At 33.2% G+C, this 21,728-nt stretch overlaps 2 protein-coding genes across 4 annotated transcripts in view; both read left to right on the forward strand.

The window, feature by feature from the left end:
* LOC129217739 (dehydrogenase/reductase SDR family member 11-like) overlaps positions 1 to 6,077 on the forward strand; it is a 40,721-nt gene extending 34,644 nt beyond the window's left edge. For both annotated transcript variants that reach the window (XM_054852078.1, XM_054852077.1), the window contains exons 4-5: positions 883 to 1,018; positions 5,622 to 6,077. In XM_054852078.1, coding sequence (XP_054708053.1) covers positions 883 to 1,018; positions 5,622 to 5,822 — 337 coding nt within the window. In that variant the 3' untranslated portion in view covers positions 5,823 to 6,077. The remainder of the gene's footprint in view (positions 1 to 882; positions 1,019 to 5,621) is intronic.
* Positions 6,078 to 8,846: 2,769 nt separating this feature from the next.
* LOC129217738 (AP-4 complex subunit mu-1-like) overlaps positions 8,847 to 21,728 on the forward strand; it is a 62,789-nt gene continuing 49,907 nt past the window's right edge. For both annotated transcript variants that reach the window (XM_054852074.1, XM_054852073.1), the window contains exons 1-3: positions 8,847 to 9,006; positions 12,589 to 12,674; positions 17,567 to 17,673. In XM_054852074.1, coding sequence (XP_054708049.1) covers positions 8,949 to 9,006; positions 12,589 to 12,674; positions 17,567 to 17,673 — 251 coding nt within the window. In that variant the 5' untranslated portion in view covers positions 8,847 to 8,948. The remainder of the gene's footprint in view (positions 9,007 to 12,588; positions 12,675 to 17,566; positions 17,674 to 21,728) is intronic.

Here is a 21,728-nt window from a genome sequence, read left to right on the forward strand (position 1 = left end):
TGAACTCGGGTCGCTCGTGTTGGAGGCGAGAATTCTACCACTGAGTCGCCGTTATCCACGGATGAAAAGTGCGAACTTCGCTACGATATCATTTGGAAATTGCATAAAATTTACTGTTTTTTGCCCATAACTTTTTTTCTAAAGAACAAATATGGTCAAACAAAGTAATGGGACCTAAGTTGAGCCATCCCCTATCCATTAAAAAAAGAATCATCAAAATCGGTTCACTAGGTGAAACGCTATGAGTGGACAAACAAAAAAAAAACATACATACGGTATGAACTGATAACCGCCTCCTTTTTGAAGTCGGTTAAAAATCAAATGTTACTGTAAAATTTTACGGTTTCCTCCGTAGGCCACAGCAACCAATTGGCGCTGGGATCGCTTATTTCTCCGGTATAAATTACCGTAGAAATCAGCGATGCGTTAAGTCTGCCATTTTACAGTAACAATTACCTGAAAATCTTCCTGAATTTTTAACAGTGTACAAAATGCTTTTATAAACTCTACCGAGCATCGGGACAAAAATAGTTGAGTAATTCTAATGATGACATTAAATGACTGCAGAGTTAATTCATCGTTTTTTATTTATTTATTTATTTTTACTTTTTGTTTTTGTTTTGTTTTGTGTGGTTGGAATCAATTGCTTGAATTTTCAACCATTCAAGATGATCGGTAAAGAAAAAAAAGAAGAGAAACTTGGATTTTTTTCTTCACCGATTTTCTTCTTCGATAATATTCACTTGTAGTTTTTAACCACACTATCTAATATTTTTAACTAACAACTCAACTAAGTTGTGAGAATCCACTTGCATGGTTGGAGCGCAAATATGCGCAATAACTAGCAATTTTAACTGGAATTTTGTTACATTCTTTCAACAGCACTGGTGGTCACCTTTTAGTGCCTGCAGAACTAGCTTCCTTCAACTTCTACTGCGCAACAAAGTTCATGGTGCAGACCCTCACGGAAGGTCTAAGACGAGAACTCAGAAGTTTAAAGAGTCACATTCGAGTTACGGTAGGCTTAACTTTTTTTTATATTCTGCTGTAAATAGCAGTTGTCTTTCTCGAAAAGAAGAAATGAGCAAAAAAAAAAAGGAAAATTAATTTGAATTTTGACACCTTGAATTCAAATTATGTTTTTCGCAATCACGAGTGTGTGTATGTAGGCGTGTGTGTTTGTGTGTGCGGGGTATGTGTGTTTGTGTGTAGGGGGAATGTGTATGTGTGCAGGCATGTGTGTTTGTGTCTGTGGGCTGGCATAAGTGTGTGGGTAGTCGTGTATATGAATGTGTTTGTGTGGGGTGGGGGGGGGGTATGTGTATGTGTGTGTAGGCATATGTGTTTGTGTCTGTGTGCAGGCATGAATGTGTGGGTAGTTGTGTGTATGTGTTTGTGTATGTGTGTGTAGGTGTATGTGTTTGTGTTTGTGTACGTTTGTGTGTGTGTGCGTGCGTGTGTGTGTGTAGCTGCGTATGTATGCGCGTGTGTGTAGGACATGGATGCAACCTGGAGATGGTTTTCGCTACAGGTGCAGCATCGTGAGGACCCGGTCGACGGTGATGGTGCGGAGGGTGGCGGTGAGAAAATAAAATCAAAGGACATCAAAACAGTCAAATGAGAACAATAAGCAATCGTGATTGCTCAGAAATATTCGACAAAAATAATTATTTGATGAAAGCAATGGGAATCTATTGTTTAACATAAAAAACAAGTTTATATTAAGATAAATAAGATAAATAAATACCTTTGTGCTGAACAGTAAAGTAAGACAAACAAGGGGTTACAGTACCTCAAAAATGATGAAACGATCAAAAAAAAAATTATTGCTTATTTCAAAACTAAAAACTATTCTGAATGCAGGGGAAAAGTTTCATTGCTTTAGTTCAAATATTTAAAAAGTTATGAGTAGTTTTAGGTCATGCTCGCTATGTGTTCTTATACCAAAGAAAAACTTTAAACTGCTTTTTCTCGATGATGGTTTTTTTGTGTCTTCATGTCATTAGAATCCCTAAGGATTTTTTTCTGTTAAAGATCAGCTTTAAAAGTAATACTTTTTGCAATTGAGATAACATATTTGACAAAACTGCATTCGATAAGCATTTTATAAATTACTCAAATGTTTAGAGATTGTTAAACCTTTGAAAACCAAATTATTTTTAAAAAACTTTGATTTTTTACGTAATTAATCACAGAAAATTTTCTAATAAACTCATAAACAAATGAATGCACAGATTTTTAGAGATGATTATAGTGATCGCTTAGCAAAAAACTTTTTTAAATGAGTGCAAAAATACAAAAACCTTAGGGATTTGTAAAAAATTGAAGTTTTTCTCAATTTTTTGAATTTTTAAAAAACGTAGGCAATATTTTTAAATTTTGAAAATAAATTATTGATTAAGAAATATGTATGCATGTTATGGTTTCAAAAAAATAATAAAATTTATTTAAATTTAAAAAAAAATGTTTGAAAGGTACTGTGACCCCTTAAGAGCAGAATTTTAGTTGAGGTCGCAGAAATACGTTACTATTTAAGTTGCCATTTCATGAAAAGGACAAGGAACGAAAATTACAGACATTCAGGGTATCTTCGAACCGAACCAGTCCGGATAACTTTGCACCACTTCTAGTTTTTTATTAGTCAAACAAACTAAGTCCCAGTGATCCATTCTTGCTGTTGAAGTCATAAAATAAGATCTGTTCTTTGTGATTTTAAAATAAACCAAAAGATAAAAAATATGAAAGTTATCTGGACTGGCTCAAAGATACCCTGAATGACTGCAGCTGACAAACTGGGTCATCTCTGCATGGTATAAAATGAAGTCTCCAAAAGAGTCTTTTGGAGAATGAAGTCTCCAAAAGAGTCTTTTGGTGAATGAAGTCTCCAAAAAGCGTCTGTTTCTGTGAACGCGCCAAACTCGAGAAATACCCGGTCAATATCGCTGTAATTTTCAGAGTATCCTTCTTTCAGCACCGGAAAGGTTTACAGACCAGTTCGAAAAGTATTTGATAAATAGTTCCTTTTTTATTCCAATTTAGGCCCAATTTTCATATGAATTCTCGAATATGGGGGTTAAAAATTCCCTGCACTTATTAATATTACATACCGTTGAAAAGGGTAGAATTTTTCGCGTTCTACGCAATTTGTTTCAATGCTCCAACTTAATTACGGCGGGAGTTATTTGCGTTTTTAGCTCGCATTTTTTTTTTTTTTTTTTTTTTTTTTTGGGAATAGCTGAAAATTTGCCACTACTTTCTTCATTAAAAGCATCAATAAAAAGTGAAGTAATCGCCCCACAGTTTTGTTTTTGATACCACTGGAAGAGTGACCTTTTTTACTTCAGATCTATCTCGACCTATGGTCGGAAAACTAAGCTTAACTCTAAGAAAAAAGTTGCAAGCCTCTTCAAACCAAGTTCGAAAAATTTTATATGTATCGAAACCATTTTATTTTCGCGTTTCCACGGTTACGCTTTTTGACTCCATTATTTATTTCTATCTTTCTCATTTTAGTTTCTTAAAGTTATTTTATTTTGTGTTTCCATGGTTACGCTTTTTAAATCCATCTTTCTCATTTTAATTCTTAAAAGTATTTTAATATCTGTCGCCATTATTTGGAAGGGACATTTTATATGATGTTTTTTTTTATATTTATTTAAGCCTGATTGTTGACTATACATCACTTGACACAATTTTTATTTAAAGGTAGACCGAGCAAAGCCGGGCAACGCAGCTATAGTTAGTTATAAAAGGGTAATAATCGCTGCTAATAAAGTTAAGCCATATCATTCATGATATTATGGCTGATGATCTATGAGCAAGAACTGCCAACGCGTAAATATTTTCGGACATCAACCAACGAATCTGAGTTATACGAAAAATAAAAATAATAAACAAGTTTCTTCGAGATGTATATTTTTTTCTTTTTATACAGTTTTACTTTTCTAAAAACTTGTTCTTGAGAACATACAAAGATTGATTATCTGAATAAAATTTTAAATCTTCGCGCTCTATATCTAATGTCAATGTGAAAAAAATGACGGAGTTTATTTCATGGGCAAAGTTAGACTTTAGCCTCTGGAGGGGCTAAGTTCCCATGCCGTCATTTAAGGGAGGGAATCAGAGAGATCTAATCCCCCCCCCCCTTCCCGTATTCCATACAAAAATTGTTATCATGTATTTGTTTATGTATTTTGTTGTTTTCTTCCTATAATATGCATTGAGTACGTTCCATTCTCTCCCCCCCCCCCCCCTCAAGGAAAACTTTGAAATGACAGGTCTGCTTAAACCCCAGCCAAAAAATAGCGCTAAAATTAAAAAATGGAAAGAATGCGTATGTGTGTCAAGTTCGGTAGGACGGTTAAAACCTTTAAAAATTGAAACGGACGATGTTATCCATCTTCCTTCCAGTTCTATATCAAATTTTTTTTACAGAAGAAAAATGAATGGGGTGAATTTTTAAAATGTAAGATAGTTCTTATACGGAATTTTTTAATGTGAAATTTTTAGTGGCATCCGAGGAAGGACGGAGAGGTGTTGGATCCGTTAATACTCCTTTTAAATTTTTCAAAGTTTAAGTCTTAAAAACGCAATTTTAGTCAATAGTTAGCAATGTTTGGAGAAGGGGTTCAGTGTTTGGGTTGGAGGACAGGAAAATTTCAAAAGGGTCGTTAGAAATCGCACTTTTAGGCAACTTTTGGTAATGCTAAGGGAAAGGGGCACCCTAACAGTTTTTTTTTTTTTTAATTGAAATCAATTTTAAGCCATCTTTGGTGACTTAAGTGAGTCGGGGGCTTCTACTGGAAATTTTTCGCTGTTGAAATTAGAAAAACTGAAATGTGCAGGGAAAAAAGAAAACTGTTAAGAAATGAAGTAGTAGATTATAAAGATTTAAAAACACTAATCATAATAACATATTTTAAAGCTTCCTTTGGTGATGTTAAAAAAGGTAATTTTTAGTCATCTTAGACCTTCTTTGGTCGCTTAATGGGGGGGATGGCGGGGGTCAGTTCGGTACTCTCAGGAGGTGCCGCTTAAGGCAGGAATCCCCAGATTCGTCACTGTAAACATCAACGAGCAAAGCTAAGAAGGCATAAGAAAAGATTTGTAGAATATTATTGGTTAAGGTTTTTTCTTTAAATTGTTAGGAGAGTATTATTTTTTGAAGAACAAAAAAAAAAAAAAATGTAGATAGAAGCTTTGCAACCTCTTTTCTTTTTCTTTTAGGGGGCTAATAAACTGTCAAGGGCGGCTAAGCCCCCTTTAGCCCCCCCCCCCCCACCCCTTAACACCACCCATGGTTTACATCAAACTTCCCTTTCAGTTGGGTTTATTACCTTAAAATCCCGGGTTAATTCCCCATACTCTTTTTTTTTTTTTGCATCTCTAGCTACATATACGTTTCAATATTTTAAACCTTGAAATTAATGCCTTGTAAAAAAAACCGCACTATTTGTTTTTTTTTTTTTTTTTCATTATTCGTAAGTCAGTTAATTAATTTTAAGGACTACGAAATTACCGACTTCGAAGCTTATAGTTTTGCCTCCTTCGAACCTTAAACTATTTTTAAAATTATGTTTTCAGTTGCAGTGAAAATATACAAACTGTACTTGTTTTTACAGGCAATTGCTCCAGGTATGGTGAAAACGGAGTTTCTCAAAAGGACCTTTGGCGAGGAAGAAAAGAAATTTAGCGATGATTTTCAAGAAATGGTCCCTCTGCTCCCTGAAGACATAGGAAACGCGGTCGCATACATTCTATCAACACCCCCTCATGTTGACGTCAATGATATCATCATACGCCCAGTTGAACAAGAATTTTAGCGTATATAGTAATGGAGTCGAATCCAGTTTTAACGAAGAATCTGATATAACGAAGGCTTCAAGTTTCGTAACTTATATTAACATAAGGTCATGGTAATTTCAGTGGTATGAAATTTGTTTTCAATGAAATGGCTTCAACAGTTCCTTCAACTTCGTTGAAACTAAAAAGAGTGTTTCCCTGCAAAATGCAAGAAAATGTTTCAAATGTATAAATTAAGCAATGAAATACTTTCAAAATAAAATGTTTAATTAAATTATGAATTGCTGTCTTTGTGTGATACATTTTCTCGCAAATTAAGTAAAATAATTGGCTTTTGTCACACATACATAACTACTATCAATATAACTTGCTACAGATAGCTTGCAAATCCTAGGTTAGACCACAGAGTAGGGGAGAGTGGGGGTGGGGCACAGTACGACAAAAAACATAAAATTCAAGAAATTTGGGTGCTTTGATTCTATAATAAAATGTTCAAAGTGGATTTGTAATGCAACTTAAATAATACAAACTTTTGAGACACAAAAAATATCATTACTATTTAAAGTTTATGAGACAGTATGAAAAACGTCTCACTGTATTCCAACGCATGGGATACAGTGAGACAGCATACGGTGTACAGTGAGACTGATGCTCTATTGCACTTTCGACTGAAAGAAACACCCCCATTTCTCCACTATGCAGTGTTAGAAATAAGCGATCGTCAGTCGCGTTCTGCGACCAAATATTTTGAATTGATGCCTGGATTTTTAACAATAGGTGCCAAATTTGACATCTAAAGTTTTGAATCTCACTGAAGCTATTTTTTCCTAATTCACTGTGATTAAAACCCGTGATTGCCCTGAAGGATACATTCGTAAAATCAATTTTCAAGTACTATCAATTTCAAACACTATCAACTATGGATGTAACTCCCCCTCCCCCCCCTCCCGAAAACAACTGGCCAGCTACGTCACAGGCCTCTACGTTTAAATTACATATATTTCTAATGCTTCCAAGATGCGCGTTGCAAAACGTATTCTGGAACCCAGCAATAGACAACAACCGTATTTTTCGACGATCTTAAAAGTGCAAAAAGTAAAATTTTTGTTCACGTCAATAAAAGAGATGGAGTCCGTCAAAGGACTCAAATCATTTTTGAATGGTATTTTTAAAGTTTGCTTGGGAATGCTGTTTGTCAGATGGAAAAAAAAAAATCACGATTTGAAATTATATATAGCAAATCCTGTAAAGTTGACCACTTAGTGCACCGCAAATGGTCAATTTAAACAGATTTCACTGTACCAGGATCTCCGATGCAGAACATAAGAATTTTCCTCTCCTTCACGAGGTTTGGAGCCGTCGCCAGGGCAGCTTTCAGTACATTTTCATTCATGTGCATGGGCGTATCCAGGGGGCGGGGGGGGGGGGCAAGGTGGAGCAGCTATTCCCTTTCCAAAATGGAAAAGTTTTCATTAAAAATTAAAAAAAAAAAAGAGGATTTTTCAAAAATTGGTTAATAGAAGTTGTAGCTGTGTTTAGAAATTTGAAAATTTAATTTGAAGGACCACTCCCCACCTCTACCCTCGACCTTCATCAACTTCAACACTGGTCTAATCGACTAATATTGTCTTATGAAAATACTTATATGTCAACAAAAAGACAAGAAAAGAGTACAACATGTTCGTCTCAGCAAAGAGAGTGACACAACAGCTCAAAATTTTGGGAAAATGTACCAGCTGTTGATTTAAAATTTTAATTTAATGCTCTTTCTTAACTTAAAACTCACACAAAATTAGTTAACATAACTAAGGCCCCTATATTTATTAGCCGACGCATCAGCTTAAGATCAGCCATTCTGGATTGGAGCACGTGTTCGTGTTTGAGTGGTTGCCCTTTTCTGGCAATCTTCTGGCTAAAAAAACAAAATTTAATTTGAATTCTGAAATTATTGATTCAAATTATTTTTTCGCAATAACAAGTAGCGACAGGACTCTACTCATTGGAGTTATTGCTTCTGGAAACGGCTCCTGTCCCCCCAAGTCTGCCCTTCCTCTTGGGAGGTTTCGTGTGTACAGTTGTGTATATGTAGGCTTGGGTGTGCGTGTAGACCTGATACTTGTATGCACGTTGGCTTGTGTGGAAAGGCGCGTGCGTGTGTATGTGTATGTAAGGGTAAGAAGACGTGTATGTAGCATATGGACCTTACCGACCAGGAGAAGTGGATTCCCCAGGAACGGAGGAGCCGCGCTTGCAGAGGACGGTGGGGTTGAAAAAGGAACTAATGAAAACAATAAGCAATCGTGATTGCTCAATAAATACCCAAAGTGCGAGTAACCAAATTAAGAATTTATTATTCCAGCACTTGATAACAAGTTAATGAGAATTGCTCAAATGTGCACTAGTTTTCGTTTATTTAAACAGAAACTGACGCATGAGGACTACTTTGAGCCGCTGATTCGCACCTCCAATAAACTGTAAGGGGTGCTGTAGCCACTGTCTAATGGCTGATGAAAAAGGTAAAACAAACACATACCGTAACTTATAACTTGCTTTGACGCTTTGTGAATGACAGTATATTTTTTCATCCTGTCTGCGGGAAGGTTTCCTTTGTATTCTTCTAAAATTATATTACACCATAATCTGTCTGAAGCCTGTAATTTACCCTAAAGAAAGCGCGTGGAATGGAATGCTTTACCTTTTTCGGTAGTATTGCCAATCACCGCAAGGTACCGTATTCGAGCTCCGGAGCTGCGAATATCGCAAATCATCACTCCGGTTGCGTTCGACGAACCTCACCGGTTAATCGGTAGGTAACCGATTACTAACCGCAGCGTTCTATGATCAACAGGTTACCGCAGCGGTTACCATTCTAAGCAGTTGATTGGAGCACGTGATCATCTAACCGGACGCTACCGGCCGTGCTCGTCGAACGTAAGCTCCGTCTTCACGCAAACGATTTTCATTTTCAATTTCGTTGAACTGTGACCGTAACAAAATATGTACTAAATGTAAACAAATCACTTTGATATGATGTTATATGAAATGTAAATTTATTTCTTCGCGGCATTCTCTGTTTTGGTTAATTCTTCAAATCAATTTATTAAGCATTCAAGAAACAGATATGTCAATTATCTAACTCTTTGACAATGATTTCTGTATTTTGCATTCTCACAGCAAGAGGAGATAAAATCTTAGAGAACACATGTATCCTTGTTCAAAATATGGAATTTTCTTCAACTAGTTGAAAATAGATATTTTAATATTATAGGGCTTAGATATAAAATTATAGAGCTCTTAAAGGTTTTTTGATTGTATAATTTAATACAAATACTTTCTTTTTTTGTTGGTGACATAGTTTTTCTTATAGATGACAGATAAATGCACAATTTTATTTTAGCTTTTGAGAACAGTTGATCTTATTCTTGATTTTCATTCCTGAAGAGAGTTTTGAGCTGAGTGCGCAGATACTTTAAGTTTTTATCTTACTGTGGGTGTGATTATATTAGTGAAAAATGACCAAATACATAAAAACTCTGTTTCTTCTTCTTTTTGCTCGGGGGAAAAAAAGTCAAAAGTTGGCGTATAAATTAACCATTTTCTTTCTGAAAAAAAAAATCAAAAAAGTTTTGGCTGTGAAATAAGTGTTTATAAAAGTATTAAATGAAATGCAATAAAACATTCATGATTAGATGTGTAATGTTCATATTTTTGAACAAAAAATTTAGTTTGTTGCTATCGCGATTTTTTTAAAGGCTATATTTTTACCATCAAGATTTTTGTAAAGAATTAATCTTTGTGTTAGGCATGTCTGCAAACAGTTTCTGCTACAATTATTTTTGTTAGCTCTTTGCATTCTGAATAAATGTCAATAAAATTTTGCTTTTAATGCATTGTACCGTTTTTGTTCATTCATTTTTTAAAAAACAACTGCTAATTTCCACTCAATCAGAACTATCGTGACTGCAGCATTTCTAGCACTTTTTATCAGGGCTGCGGAGTCGAAAGGAAAACGGCCGACCCCGACTCCGACTCCTGGATTTTGAAACACCCGACTCCAACTCCGGATTTTTTTTGACTCCCTCTCTCCCTTCAGGGGAAGGGGGAAACCTCTAAACAGAGATTGAAATATTAATTCCTTTTTATGAAAATTTCATATTTTGTTTTTTTATTGTAAACTCAAGACGCATACAACGTTAAAAATTCAATTTAAAAATGAAATTTTCCAATAGTTACAAGTTAAAAAGTGAGATGACATAAAACTCCCTTTTAAAAAAATTAAAAAGGATTACCTGTAATTTGCCCCCCTTTAATTTTTTACAAATAGATATTGATCAAATCGTGTGCTTTCAATTTTTGAAAGCTGTATCTTGAGAGAAAAAAAAAGCTCTTTTTCTAAATCCAATTTCTTGAAATTGGGTGGCTTACCCCGGTTGACACCTATCTGGTAGATGACACCCAAAGTTAATTTCAGAGTTTATAAAAAATATAAATATTTTATTTCTGAAAATTTTCGCGAATATATTTTAAATTATATTTCATCAATAAAATGTCAACGAAAATAGGGCACATGTACGTCAGGAGCTATTTTTACACAAAATGCGGCGGTATACAAATTTGTACGAATAGCTTTTACTATGCCTATATTTCTTCTTCGCTAAATTTTTAATTTAAATTTTATTGGCTGCTTTAGAATTAACCTTAATATGAAGACTTTAAGATTAACAGCAATAATTGAGTGTTATATTCAAGAAATCATTTACAGTATTTTGTTCCATACTGTTTAGTGAGAACCAAGCTTGTAGAAATAGTCTTAACAAAGAAAAAAAACATTAGATTATTTCATCGGATCTTTTGGATTCGTGCTTTCGCACCAGAACTTCTTTGAATTTGCCGATCACCCTTAAAAATTTCAACCTTAGCTACGGGCCTCGACTTACTAATTTGTTACGTTTCTTTAACTATTTTATAACTGAGATCAAACAAAACACTATATTTCTATTTTTATTTGAAAGTGAGTGATTACTTGAAAATGTTAGGCAACAAAACCGTTTGCTGACAGTTGCTATTAGTTAAATTAAAAAGCAAGCAAACTAGGGGACGGCTAGTTCGGTGAGCACTCAAGCTAGCTGATTGCCATAACGGTAGTTATTTTCTCATTAGTATCTTTTTATACATTCAGTTTTCAAAAAAATACAAAGAGAGTCAGTAAAAAGGAAAGAAAAAAAAGAAGGTCGGAGTCGGCATGTTTTCCAACGACTCTGACTCCTTCACTCCAAAATCAGTCAGACTCTGACTCTTCGACTATGACTCCGACTTCACAGCCCTGCTTTTTATGCAGTCTGTCTTTTACCGTTAAATAGCAGTATGAGAAATTGTGACAGAATGTTTTACTTGTTTTTTTAGTGCCCTTTGAAAAAGGTTGAAAATGTTTTTAGTTTCTTTTTTTTTTCCAAAGACTGTTTAGGGAAAATTTTCAGAAATTTTGCCCCGTGTATATAGGTCTAGCTCCCTGGTGTGAGTGGTCCTGCTTATATCATTACAATTATGCAATACAAAAAGGCTGCTTTTTTCAGAAATTCGACATTATTTTAGAAACTATTATCTGCCTCTGGTTTCTATTTTTCATACAACAGGCTACTAAAGCAACTTTTTAGTATTTAAACTAACTGGCAGCATTATTCTAATGGGCTTTTTAGTTACTGAATGACCGATGTCTGCATTTAGGTAAAATTGTTCATCCCTTCCCCTGCAGAACAATGAAAGACCAAGAATGTGAACTCCTTCCCTCTAAAAAGATAAAAATACCTTTAAAATCATTTCAATGGCACAATCTGTGCCATCAATCATCCCTCTTGGTCGGCAACACTGTTAAAGGACTGTTTAAAATTGTTTGGCAGTAATTGCAGGGCCCAATACAGGCTGATTTTGCTACCGTTTTTTGGTACCTTCACAAAAATCTTGTTTTGAAATCGGTACTTTCACAAAAGTCAAGAAATAAAATCAGTAGCTTCATAAAAACTTCAAAAATTTCAAAAATTTGTATTTTAAAATATAAAATTTGTTTCTCTGTTTAAAACAAAATTTACTCATAAATTAAAATTCTAAGCAGGTTTATATGAACAATCGCTTAAATAGAAACCTTTTTGTAGTATTTTAACCAATTTTTAGCTGTTTCTCGCCAAAGTGTATTTATGCAATATTATTGCAATCTTTCAACTTCTGTTTTGGGAAACCGTTTTTCTTATAATTTCCTGTATTGTACACAGTACATAGCCCATTAAGCTGAAATTACGATGGTATTTTTTGTACTTCTTAGATTTTTAGCTCCCCCCCCCCAGAAAAAAAAAACAAAACCTGTTAAAAATAATACTAGATGACATTTATGCTTTTGGAATTAAAATTTTACTTATTCTACCTCTTTTACAAAAATGAGGATGCCTCTTTCTAAAATTTCACAAAAACAGTGCTGATGATAAAAAAAACATTCACAAAAATAGAATGATGCAATACTTTCACAAAAATAGGTAGCGAGAAAAAAATCCTGGATTGGTCCCTGAATTGTATTGAATAGTTCTTCAAACTCGAAGTTAATTTGAACCTGATTTTTTAAAGACATAAAACCAATTTGTATTTTTAATATTTCATTGTTTTAGAAATGGTATTCCATAAGTAGTGGCTTTAATTCTTTAGATTCAAAGACATTTATAAATATTCTAATTTCAATAGCAGTATGTGTAACATTTCAATAGAGCATAAAAGTTGTATATGCCCTTAACTCCTTTTCAGATAGAAGTGATATTACAGAAGCACAGCTTAGTGCTGTGTTACAGTCTGGAATAAAATCGAAGTCAGCTGCAACTCATTCTTGTTTTGTATGTCACTTTTCTTTAAGATCCTTCATTTTGGTACTGCATAGCAATAACATTTTTAAGCAGACTGAGACTAACAAATCAAATAATGAAATGTTTGCAATAGTAGTTTTTAATAAATGTTATACTGTATTACTATAATTGTGGTAAGCCTAACATTGACAGCTTCTTAATGCTGTGATTTAGGAAACCTTTACAATGCTGCCAGGTTAGGTTTGCCCCAGCTATAGGCTTTTCAGATTGCTGAAATGTTCGCTCATGTTCCCCCATCTCTTCCATTTTAATATTGTTGACTGATCTGTGTATTTTGTGTTCAACAAGACAAAATATGATCGCTGCTCACTCAGAGGAATGCCCATAGTATCTTATTGTAATTCTATATTGTGGAAAATATTGGAGAGCATGTAACCTTATGACATAATAGCCAACAGGCAAGGCCATCATTTTGGGGGGTCGGGCAGGGAGGGGGGAATTGAAAAACTAATGTTTTTATGAAAGTGGGAGCGGTCTTTTAGTTTTGCGACAAAATTTGCATTGAGTATACACCAAAGGCGCCCACATAGGGGGGCAAGTGGGGCCTCAAGCCCCCCTCCCGCATAGAAATTAGAACTTCCTTGCTTTTAGTATTTTTTCTTTGCAAAAGTGTCGAAACATTTCTTCTCCACCCATTATTAAAAATGTCAAACTTTAGAAACTCGAATCTGTACTGAAATCATTTTCCATGGGGAAAATATCCTGCTAAACCATGGTGAAAGTATCTGAGCCCTTCTTAAAATTTTACGTTTGGGCGTTCAACACTCATACCCTTTAATCCCTAGAAAAATTCAAAATAACGTACCTGTGAACAGGCTGACATTTGATATAACTCATTACCTCTTTAACTATCTTATTGATATTTCCCATTTAATATGGGTCACTTGTTTTAATCATGCTTGACAATTTGTTTATTTTCAAAATTTGGGAAAACAAACAAGTCTGTTGTCACTGCCATGTTTGCACCTAGTTGGAGATGCACCATATATTTTACCAAATACTGAATACCAAACTTTCGGTTGAATACAACATATTTGGTTAAACCTTTTAACTGTATCCTATTGATTACAGTATTTTTTATAATGCTAATAAAAAATAAATGATAAGTCAACAAAAAAGGTAATTGTCAAGATTGAAAATTGAAAATGCACTGAGGACAGTAACTGCAACGGAAAAGTTATTTGTACTGCTTTTTTTTTTTTTAATTTATCCGTTTAAAGTTAAACAATTTTACTTTTATACAGTGCAGTAAAACCTCTTCATTCCTAGTCAGACTAATCTGAACGATCACTAATCTGAACACTGCTCAGATGAAATACATGAACTATAAATAAAATTATTTTAGTGGTCTCTACTATAATGCTGCTTTTATTATATTATGTAATTTTAACTGAATAAACATTATTTTATATTGCAGAACATTTGTGTTTTCTGTAACACTTATGATCCGTTTTAGCCTGTTCAGGCTGTTGTTAACCACATGACCTGTCCGTGGTGCTAAGGTTGGTAAAAAAACCGGTTTTTTTCAAGAAAACAAAAAAAAAAAAAAAAACGGTTTTTTTGGTTTAAACCGGGTTTTTTTTTAGTTTAAATACTATTTGCGAGAAAAAAAAATTTCGGAAGGTAATTAAGGTTCTATGTAATTAACAGTTATTCAATAGTCACATTATACCCAATTTCTTGATTAATTAAAGAGATAAGAACAAAATCTTGTAACTAAATTAAATAATTAAAATAGCTTTCTGCTTCCATTGAACAAAAGGGGGGAAAAACTAAGAATTATCTGCACCCAATAGTCATAAAGCAGCATAGGTGTATAGCCAATTAAAATCTTTTGAGCACACAGAATCAAAAAAAAAAAAAAAAAAAAACACCAATGGAGAGTGTAGTTTATATGTGAAGATTTATATATTTCTCAATCAATTTTTGCACATACATTTGCATTTTGTTCTGGGAATTTAAAAATTTGTCTTTTAATCTTCCTACATTATAATATAAGGAACTATTATGTATCATAATATGAAGTATAAACTTTTTTTTTAATTTGATTCAAAAAATATTATTTGTGTTCACCTGCAGAACAAATCTTAATTTTTAGGTGCAAACAATTAAGTTAGACTGTTGATTACCTTACAAGTCAAAGTTAAAATTCCAGGAAAGTGCAAATAAATGGGCAAAAATGTCACACCCCTGCAACAGGAGTGAGCAATATAATGAATTGCATCTACAAATAAAAGATTCAATCCTTAGTAAATCTTAACTAATCATGCAAATTAAGCATAATGATGGAAGTTGACTGAAATCTGCTTTATAGCACATATATGAAATAAAAAATATATTATTATTTTTTTTTCGATTAAAGCTTGTAATACATTTTGAAGAAGCAACTTTGCAATTTTAGTATTTATCTCTGCAACTTAGCTAGGAACTTAGCATAAATGGAATTTTACATTCTTCAATATGTGTGGGGAAATCAATGTAAACCTGTAAAATGGATTTTTTTTTTTTTTTGACTTTTTAAAAAAAAAAAAAAACATTAAAAAAAAAAACGCATGTTTTTTTTAAAAAACCAATTGGTTTAAACCATGGTTTAAATCAACGTGGTTTAAACCAAACAACCCTGCGTGGTGCAGACAAAGAACAGCTTCTCTCAGTTGACCTGCAGATCTGGGACACCAGAGAGAGAAAACTGATTTAGTCCTGGATATCCCTATTTTAGTCGCCTCTTACGACCCGTGTGGGGTATGTCAGGATAATGACCATAAAAGAACCCTCTCGCTTTTCAGCAGAGTCCCAAGGTCTTCCTTGATGGCCACGGATGTACATTTAATATGGCCTTCCCTGACCATATATTACATTACTCAGGGTTGGTATTTTGTTCACTTGTTTGTAAAAAGTCCGGGACATCGGAAGAAACTGCACGAAATGGAAAAAATGAAAAATCAACTGATTATCCATACATAAATTAATTGTTATGGTGTAATAAGGCTAGTATATACAGTTGGCTCTCTGTTTAATGACTTTCAGGGGACCACAAAAAATTGTCCTCAAATAGAATGCTTTTAGCACTACCGTGGACCATCTGGGACCGTGAAAAGCCGTCATTAAATAGAGAAAGTCGTTAAATAGAGCCTCGTTAAACAGAGAGCCAACTGTAATTCTAATACTTATATATTATGAATTAATCATTTAATTTAAATAAAATGATTGTTTATTTTATAATTTAGTAAATCCAAAAAAAATTTTAATTACACATTGGTGCAACTAATTTCAGATCATAATTTACTTAAAAGTAATAAAATGCAACAATGTGAATAAGATATTAGGCGTGATTACACTATTATGTATTACAATAAAAAAATTAAACTCAATGGAAAAGTCGAAAGAAATGCTTGGAGACATACATACAAAATGAAGATTTATAGACTAAAAACATTTAACTGTTTTATGTTTTTCGAGTTTTATTGATGTCACCCCATGGTAAAATATTTATGTGCTCTGCATGTTTTTATGGATATGTTAATATCATACAAATTACTGCTTTAGAGGATTGTGGGTACTCAGAACAGTATGCAGGAAGAGACTATAATGAGCAAGGGGGTAGATAGCTTTAAAATGGCCATTGATCTTCATCGGGGACTAAAAAATTGACTAGAAACAGCCTCGCTGGGTTCAGAATCTGTTGCTGATCATCACATTTGTATTTGTATTACAAGAATAGATTTCACTTCATGTCAACTATATTTATCATTTTCAATTTTTTAACTAAAAACTTTCAGTTTACCGAAAATGTTTTACGAAATGGACAAAATGACATTTTGTCCGGGACGGTTTTTTCCGAGGTGGACAAAATAGGACAACCCTGATATTACTTGGGTTTCACTAAGGGAGAGGGTTTCCGATATCCTTTGCTGTTCTTGGACTTCCTTTAAATATTTAGATTCATGGAGATTATTCAGGATTGAAAATTTCCTGTCAATAAAATGATAAATACATATATAAATGTGATGACTAGCAACAGGCTCTGGACCCAGCTAGGCTGGACCTAGTCAATTTATTAATCCCCAATGATGGTCAATAACCTGCTTAAAGCTATTCACCCTTTTGATCATTACAACCTCTTTCAATAAGTTGTTCCAAGTGCCCACAACCCTATGGTAAGTAGTAATTTTTCCTAATTTCCAGGTTAGCCTGAGAATTGAATAGTTTTAAACAATGACCCATTCTTCTGCTTTCTGTGTAAAAATTTAACTTACTAACATCATTCTATTTGAGAAATTTAAACAACTGAATTATGTCCCTTCTGACTCTCTTTAATCCAGGCTGTACATATTAAGCCTTTTAAGTCTGGCATCATAACCTAAATCTGAAAGTCCCCTCATTTTGCTTAATACCCCTTCTTTGAACCCTTTCCATCGAGGAAATATCTCTCTTAAAATAAAGAGACCAAAACTTAGCATTATACTCCAAATGAGATTTTACCAAACTTCTATACAAAGGCAGATTGTCTGGTTTCGACAAACTGAGGTTAGTTGCAACAACAGCAACAGGACTTGTTAAAAACAATATGTTCTGTAATCCAGACATATAATTTGATACAGTTCAAATTCCCTTCAGTCTCAATTAATTAAAGAGGTTCTACTGTGGTTATATTTTAATAAGTGTCAATAAAATTTTCATTTATTTAATGCAATCATATTGAACCTGGAAAACTTAGGAAGAAAAATTTTAATTATCCTTCATCAACATTAGTTCTCTGAAAGAAGGCTAAAAATGTAGTATTTTTTCTTACTTTATTTTTCAAAAAAATATTATTTTTTCTGAATGTTTTTAACAATCTTTTATTGTATTTTAAATTATAGGAAGTCAACAACGTTTATGGATTTTATATCAAACGTGAGAAACTTATATACTTGGTTGTTTGTAAATCAAAAATTGCTAATGTTTTGGTTCTGCACTTTTTAGAGAGGTAATTTTAATAAGTAATACTTTTGTTTGTGGTTTTATAAATACTTTAAATTGTTGCAAATGTTCAGCATGATATTTCTTGGACAATATTTGAAAGAGGAAATATAAATCATTTTCGACAAAAGTAATTTTTAAAATGCAGGCTCTCTACAGTGTCATAAAAGCAGAGCTGCCAACTGGGACGAAAAAAATCATAGTTTCTATGAACTACGCTTGCCTTGAACTACGACGCTACAAAAACACGTCAAAAATTAAGATTTTCTTCTTTTTTTAAAACCCTAAAAAAACTTCCATTGATACAGATATTGTCCGCAATAGTAATCATTTAGTTAATAATGCTCTTTTGTGGTAGCTAATGTTCCAACTTTTTGCTTAAAAATAAACAAAAAGACTTCATTATTCTAAATGATAAAATAATCAAAAATTATTTTTTCAAAATTACCTGGCACTTTTCCTAATGTAAGTTGACGGTGAAATCCCAAAAGTGACCATTCTATCTATTATACCCCCCCCCCTTTTAAAAGAAAGTAAGATCATTCTGTAATCCGGTACATCTTTGTAATTTTTGTCAATCTTCTTCATTTGACACTTGACACTCCCTCAAAAAAAAAAGCAATCTATTTTCCAACTATTATTTACCAACTATTTTCAGCTCTGCTTGTCAGAACGTTTTTAGAATTTTTGTTCCCCCCTCCATGTGCAGGTTTTCTTTTCTAAAAAAACAATAGTAAAGCAAACAATATCACTTATAATTTTTTGTTTTTTAAATCATGCAAAAAAAAAATACAATTAGCCAGTTCCAGGGATTCATTCCTTCCACTTTGTCTTGGCCCATTTGGATGCTAGGGCGCCTTTTCTTTTTGTTCATATGTGTTACAAAAGGAACTTATTTTTAATGAACAAATTTAGAACGTACATTAAAAATGAACAAACTCCAGCTTGACACCATGTGGAACACATGTTGTTTAAAAATTGTCGCAAAACTTAGAAATAACCTAATGCTAAAAACAACTTTCAAAAATCTCAATAATTATCCCCCCCCCCCCCCTCCATTTTAAATTTATCAGTTTGGTTTTGAAAATAAGGAAGGAGGTACTTTCTAGATTTTACAGATGGAACAAATTTATTAGGTTTGTTACATTTCTTATTAAACATGTCATCTCCCCCCCCCCCCCGCCCCTCACCAGAAAACTCTGCTACGAATTTAGATTTTCAAAAGTTGACAGCTCGGCATAAAAGTCTCAAATTTGAAAGTGACTCATAGAATTAATGAATGAGTCCCAAAAATTACAATAATTTTTTATTTAAAGTTCCAACTAAGTTCTTTGTTACTTTGTTTCATTTACATAGTTTTGTATCTACTATCAACCTGTGTACGTTAAAGCCTCCTTATCTACAAATTTGACTTTATGTAAAGATTTTTTATGGACCCTTCCCCCCTTTTTGTTGAAAAAAATAGCTCGTACAGAAACACTTGTTTCAAACAACGCTGTTTTTGCTTCCAATAAACAATCTATCAAAAACACGTTTCCCTACTGAGAGTTTTGTTTTCATAATGAGTTATTAACTCATCCCTTGTACCACTGTAATCATCTGAGATTGTGAGGGTTAAAATTTTGAAATATTTTTTAAGAAAACTCTTAAACACAAGAAACTGTAAATTAATTGTTATGATTAATGTTTAAAAAAAGTATATTTCATCTCTTTTTTAACCGACTTCAAAAAGGAGGCGGTTATTTCATACCGTACATATGTTTTTTTTATGTTTCCACTCATAGCGTCTCACCTAGTGAACCAATTTTGATGATTCTTTTTTTAATGGATAGGGGATGGCTCAACTTAGGTCCCATTACTTTGTTTGACCATATTTGTTCTTTAGAAAAAAAGTAATCTTCAAAAAACAGTAAATTTCAAGCAATTTCCATATTAAATGATTGAATATAAAACCCATTGTTAAAAAGTTTGGTGCCATACAATAGTAACATTAATAGCAATTGTAATGATAATTTTGAATGAAATCTTCTCTGAAGTGAGCATCAAGTTTCTTCAGTGTCATTGCTCTATAGTGGTGGTAAACCTAACATGGAAGCGAGGTAATGCACTGATTAGGATCGTGTAGCTTTCACAATGCTGCCAGGTTAGGTTTGCCTCAACTATGTATAGTAGTATTTTTGTCATTATCATTTATACCAATAACAGATGTTCGGGGCTAAGGATTGCATCACAAGCAACTTGTATGCTGTGAAACGTAAATTAGTTTGGGAAAACGTAATATTTAAATGGTTATAATTTAATTAATACACAAATGAATTCCAGACCTGTTAGCAGAAACTGTGAAACATGAGACGTGCGTCCCAGATTTTCCAGTGGCCTGCAGATAATTTTACCAAAGAACAAAAAGAAACAGAAAAAATAAATTAATAATTAAAAAAAAGAAATACAACTTGCCAAAGATCATTTAAAAATCTGCCTTAATTTCCATTTTGCTCACCCCCAAATGAATGTTGAGTTTTTTTTTCAACCAGACCACACGTGGATATGTGCCTAGGAACGTACAGATACCCGAAATACGCATGTTGACGATTCCCGAGTTAATTACAACGAGTTTTCTCGTTGTATCTCAAATCTTTCGGGACGGAAAAAAAATCGAGATATCAAGTTTTTGAGTTATTAAGGTTTTAAAAAAAATTACACTTGAAACTCTCACAGTTACACACACATAACGAGTTTTCTCGTTGTATGTACGTATGTATGTGCGTATGTGTGTCGCATAACTCAAGAATGGTATGTCCTAGAAAGTTGAAATTTGGTACATAGACTCCAAGTGAAGTCTAGTTGTGCACCTTCCTTTTTGGTCGCATTCGTATGCTCCATATGGGATCTTTTGCCTCTTTTTGAGGGGAAATCATTGTTAATTTCGATGTAAACTCAAGTGGTGTTATAATTTGGCGGACACTTGGTGATATATCGCCAGTCTTTTGGTCGCCAAGTTTGTCGCCAACTTTACGACAAATTTGGCGATTTTTTAAAAAAGAATTTTTTTTTTTAATCTGGTTTCAATTTTTCCACTGCTGGTGATATTTAGAGAGTAAACTATTGAATCATATTAAAACTGCCAATAATGAGGAAATGACATTAAATTGGAGTAAAAGGAAGTCATGTGATGCACACATCAGCTCGTTTGATGGGAAAGGGGATGGATGCTTCAGCATTTTAGCTAGAAACAAAGTCGCCATATTTGGTCATTCACAAGATCAAAGTATAAAAGATGCTTAAGTGCCAAAGTTTTCAAAAATGAAACAGAATTTTATGTTTTATTTCGCTGCAAAACTAATGAACATAACTTAAAATGTGCAGCAAATCTTTTTTTTTTTTTTTTTTTTCATTTTCTTGAGAAATGAAAAGTTCTATATTTAAAATTTCACCTTATCCTCATTGCTTCGGATGCAAAAGCGCTAAAAACATTCCAACTAAAGTGTAGTCTCATGAGGATTTTAATTTTTAAATTATTTTTTTGCAACAAATTCAGAAATTTATATCTTAATTTTTGGCGTAGACACCATGTTTGGTCATTCCCAAGATGTTGGTATGCAAGACTCTTTAAGTGCCTAGGTTTTCATAAATGGAATTGCATGTTTATTGCAATGCAAACTGTTGAAAATTATGCAAAGTGTTCCATTTTTTTCTTATAATTCTTAATTATTGTCTATAAAAATGCAAAATTTTATCTTTAGAATATTATCTTATCTTCATTACTTTAGAGCTAATGTGCTAAAATCTTACTATTTCATCTAAATTGTAGTTTTTTAAGAATTTTGAATTCATTACTACTTTTATGTAACAAATTCAAAAATCTATTTATAATTATGAATTTTTCGTGTAGGCGCCATGTTTGGTCATTCGCAAGATGGAAATAGACGAGACTATTACTTGCCTTATTACTTACTACTTGTTACCTTATTACTTGCCTTATATTTACTTAGTTTACAAAAACAGAATTGGATGTTTACCTCAATACAAACTATTGAAGACAACATAAAATATACAATAAATCAT

This window comes from Uloborus diversus, chromosome 2 (genome assembly GCF_026930045.1).
Source record: "Uloborus diversus isolate 005 chromosome 2, Udiv.v.3.1, whole genome shotgun sequence".
NCBI lineage: Eukaryota > Metazoa > Arthropoda > Arachnida > Araneae > Uloboridae > Uloborus > Uloborus diversus.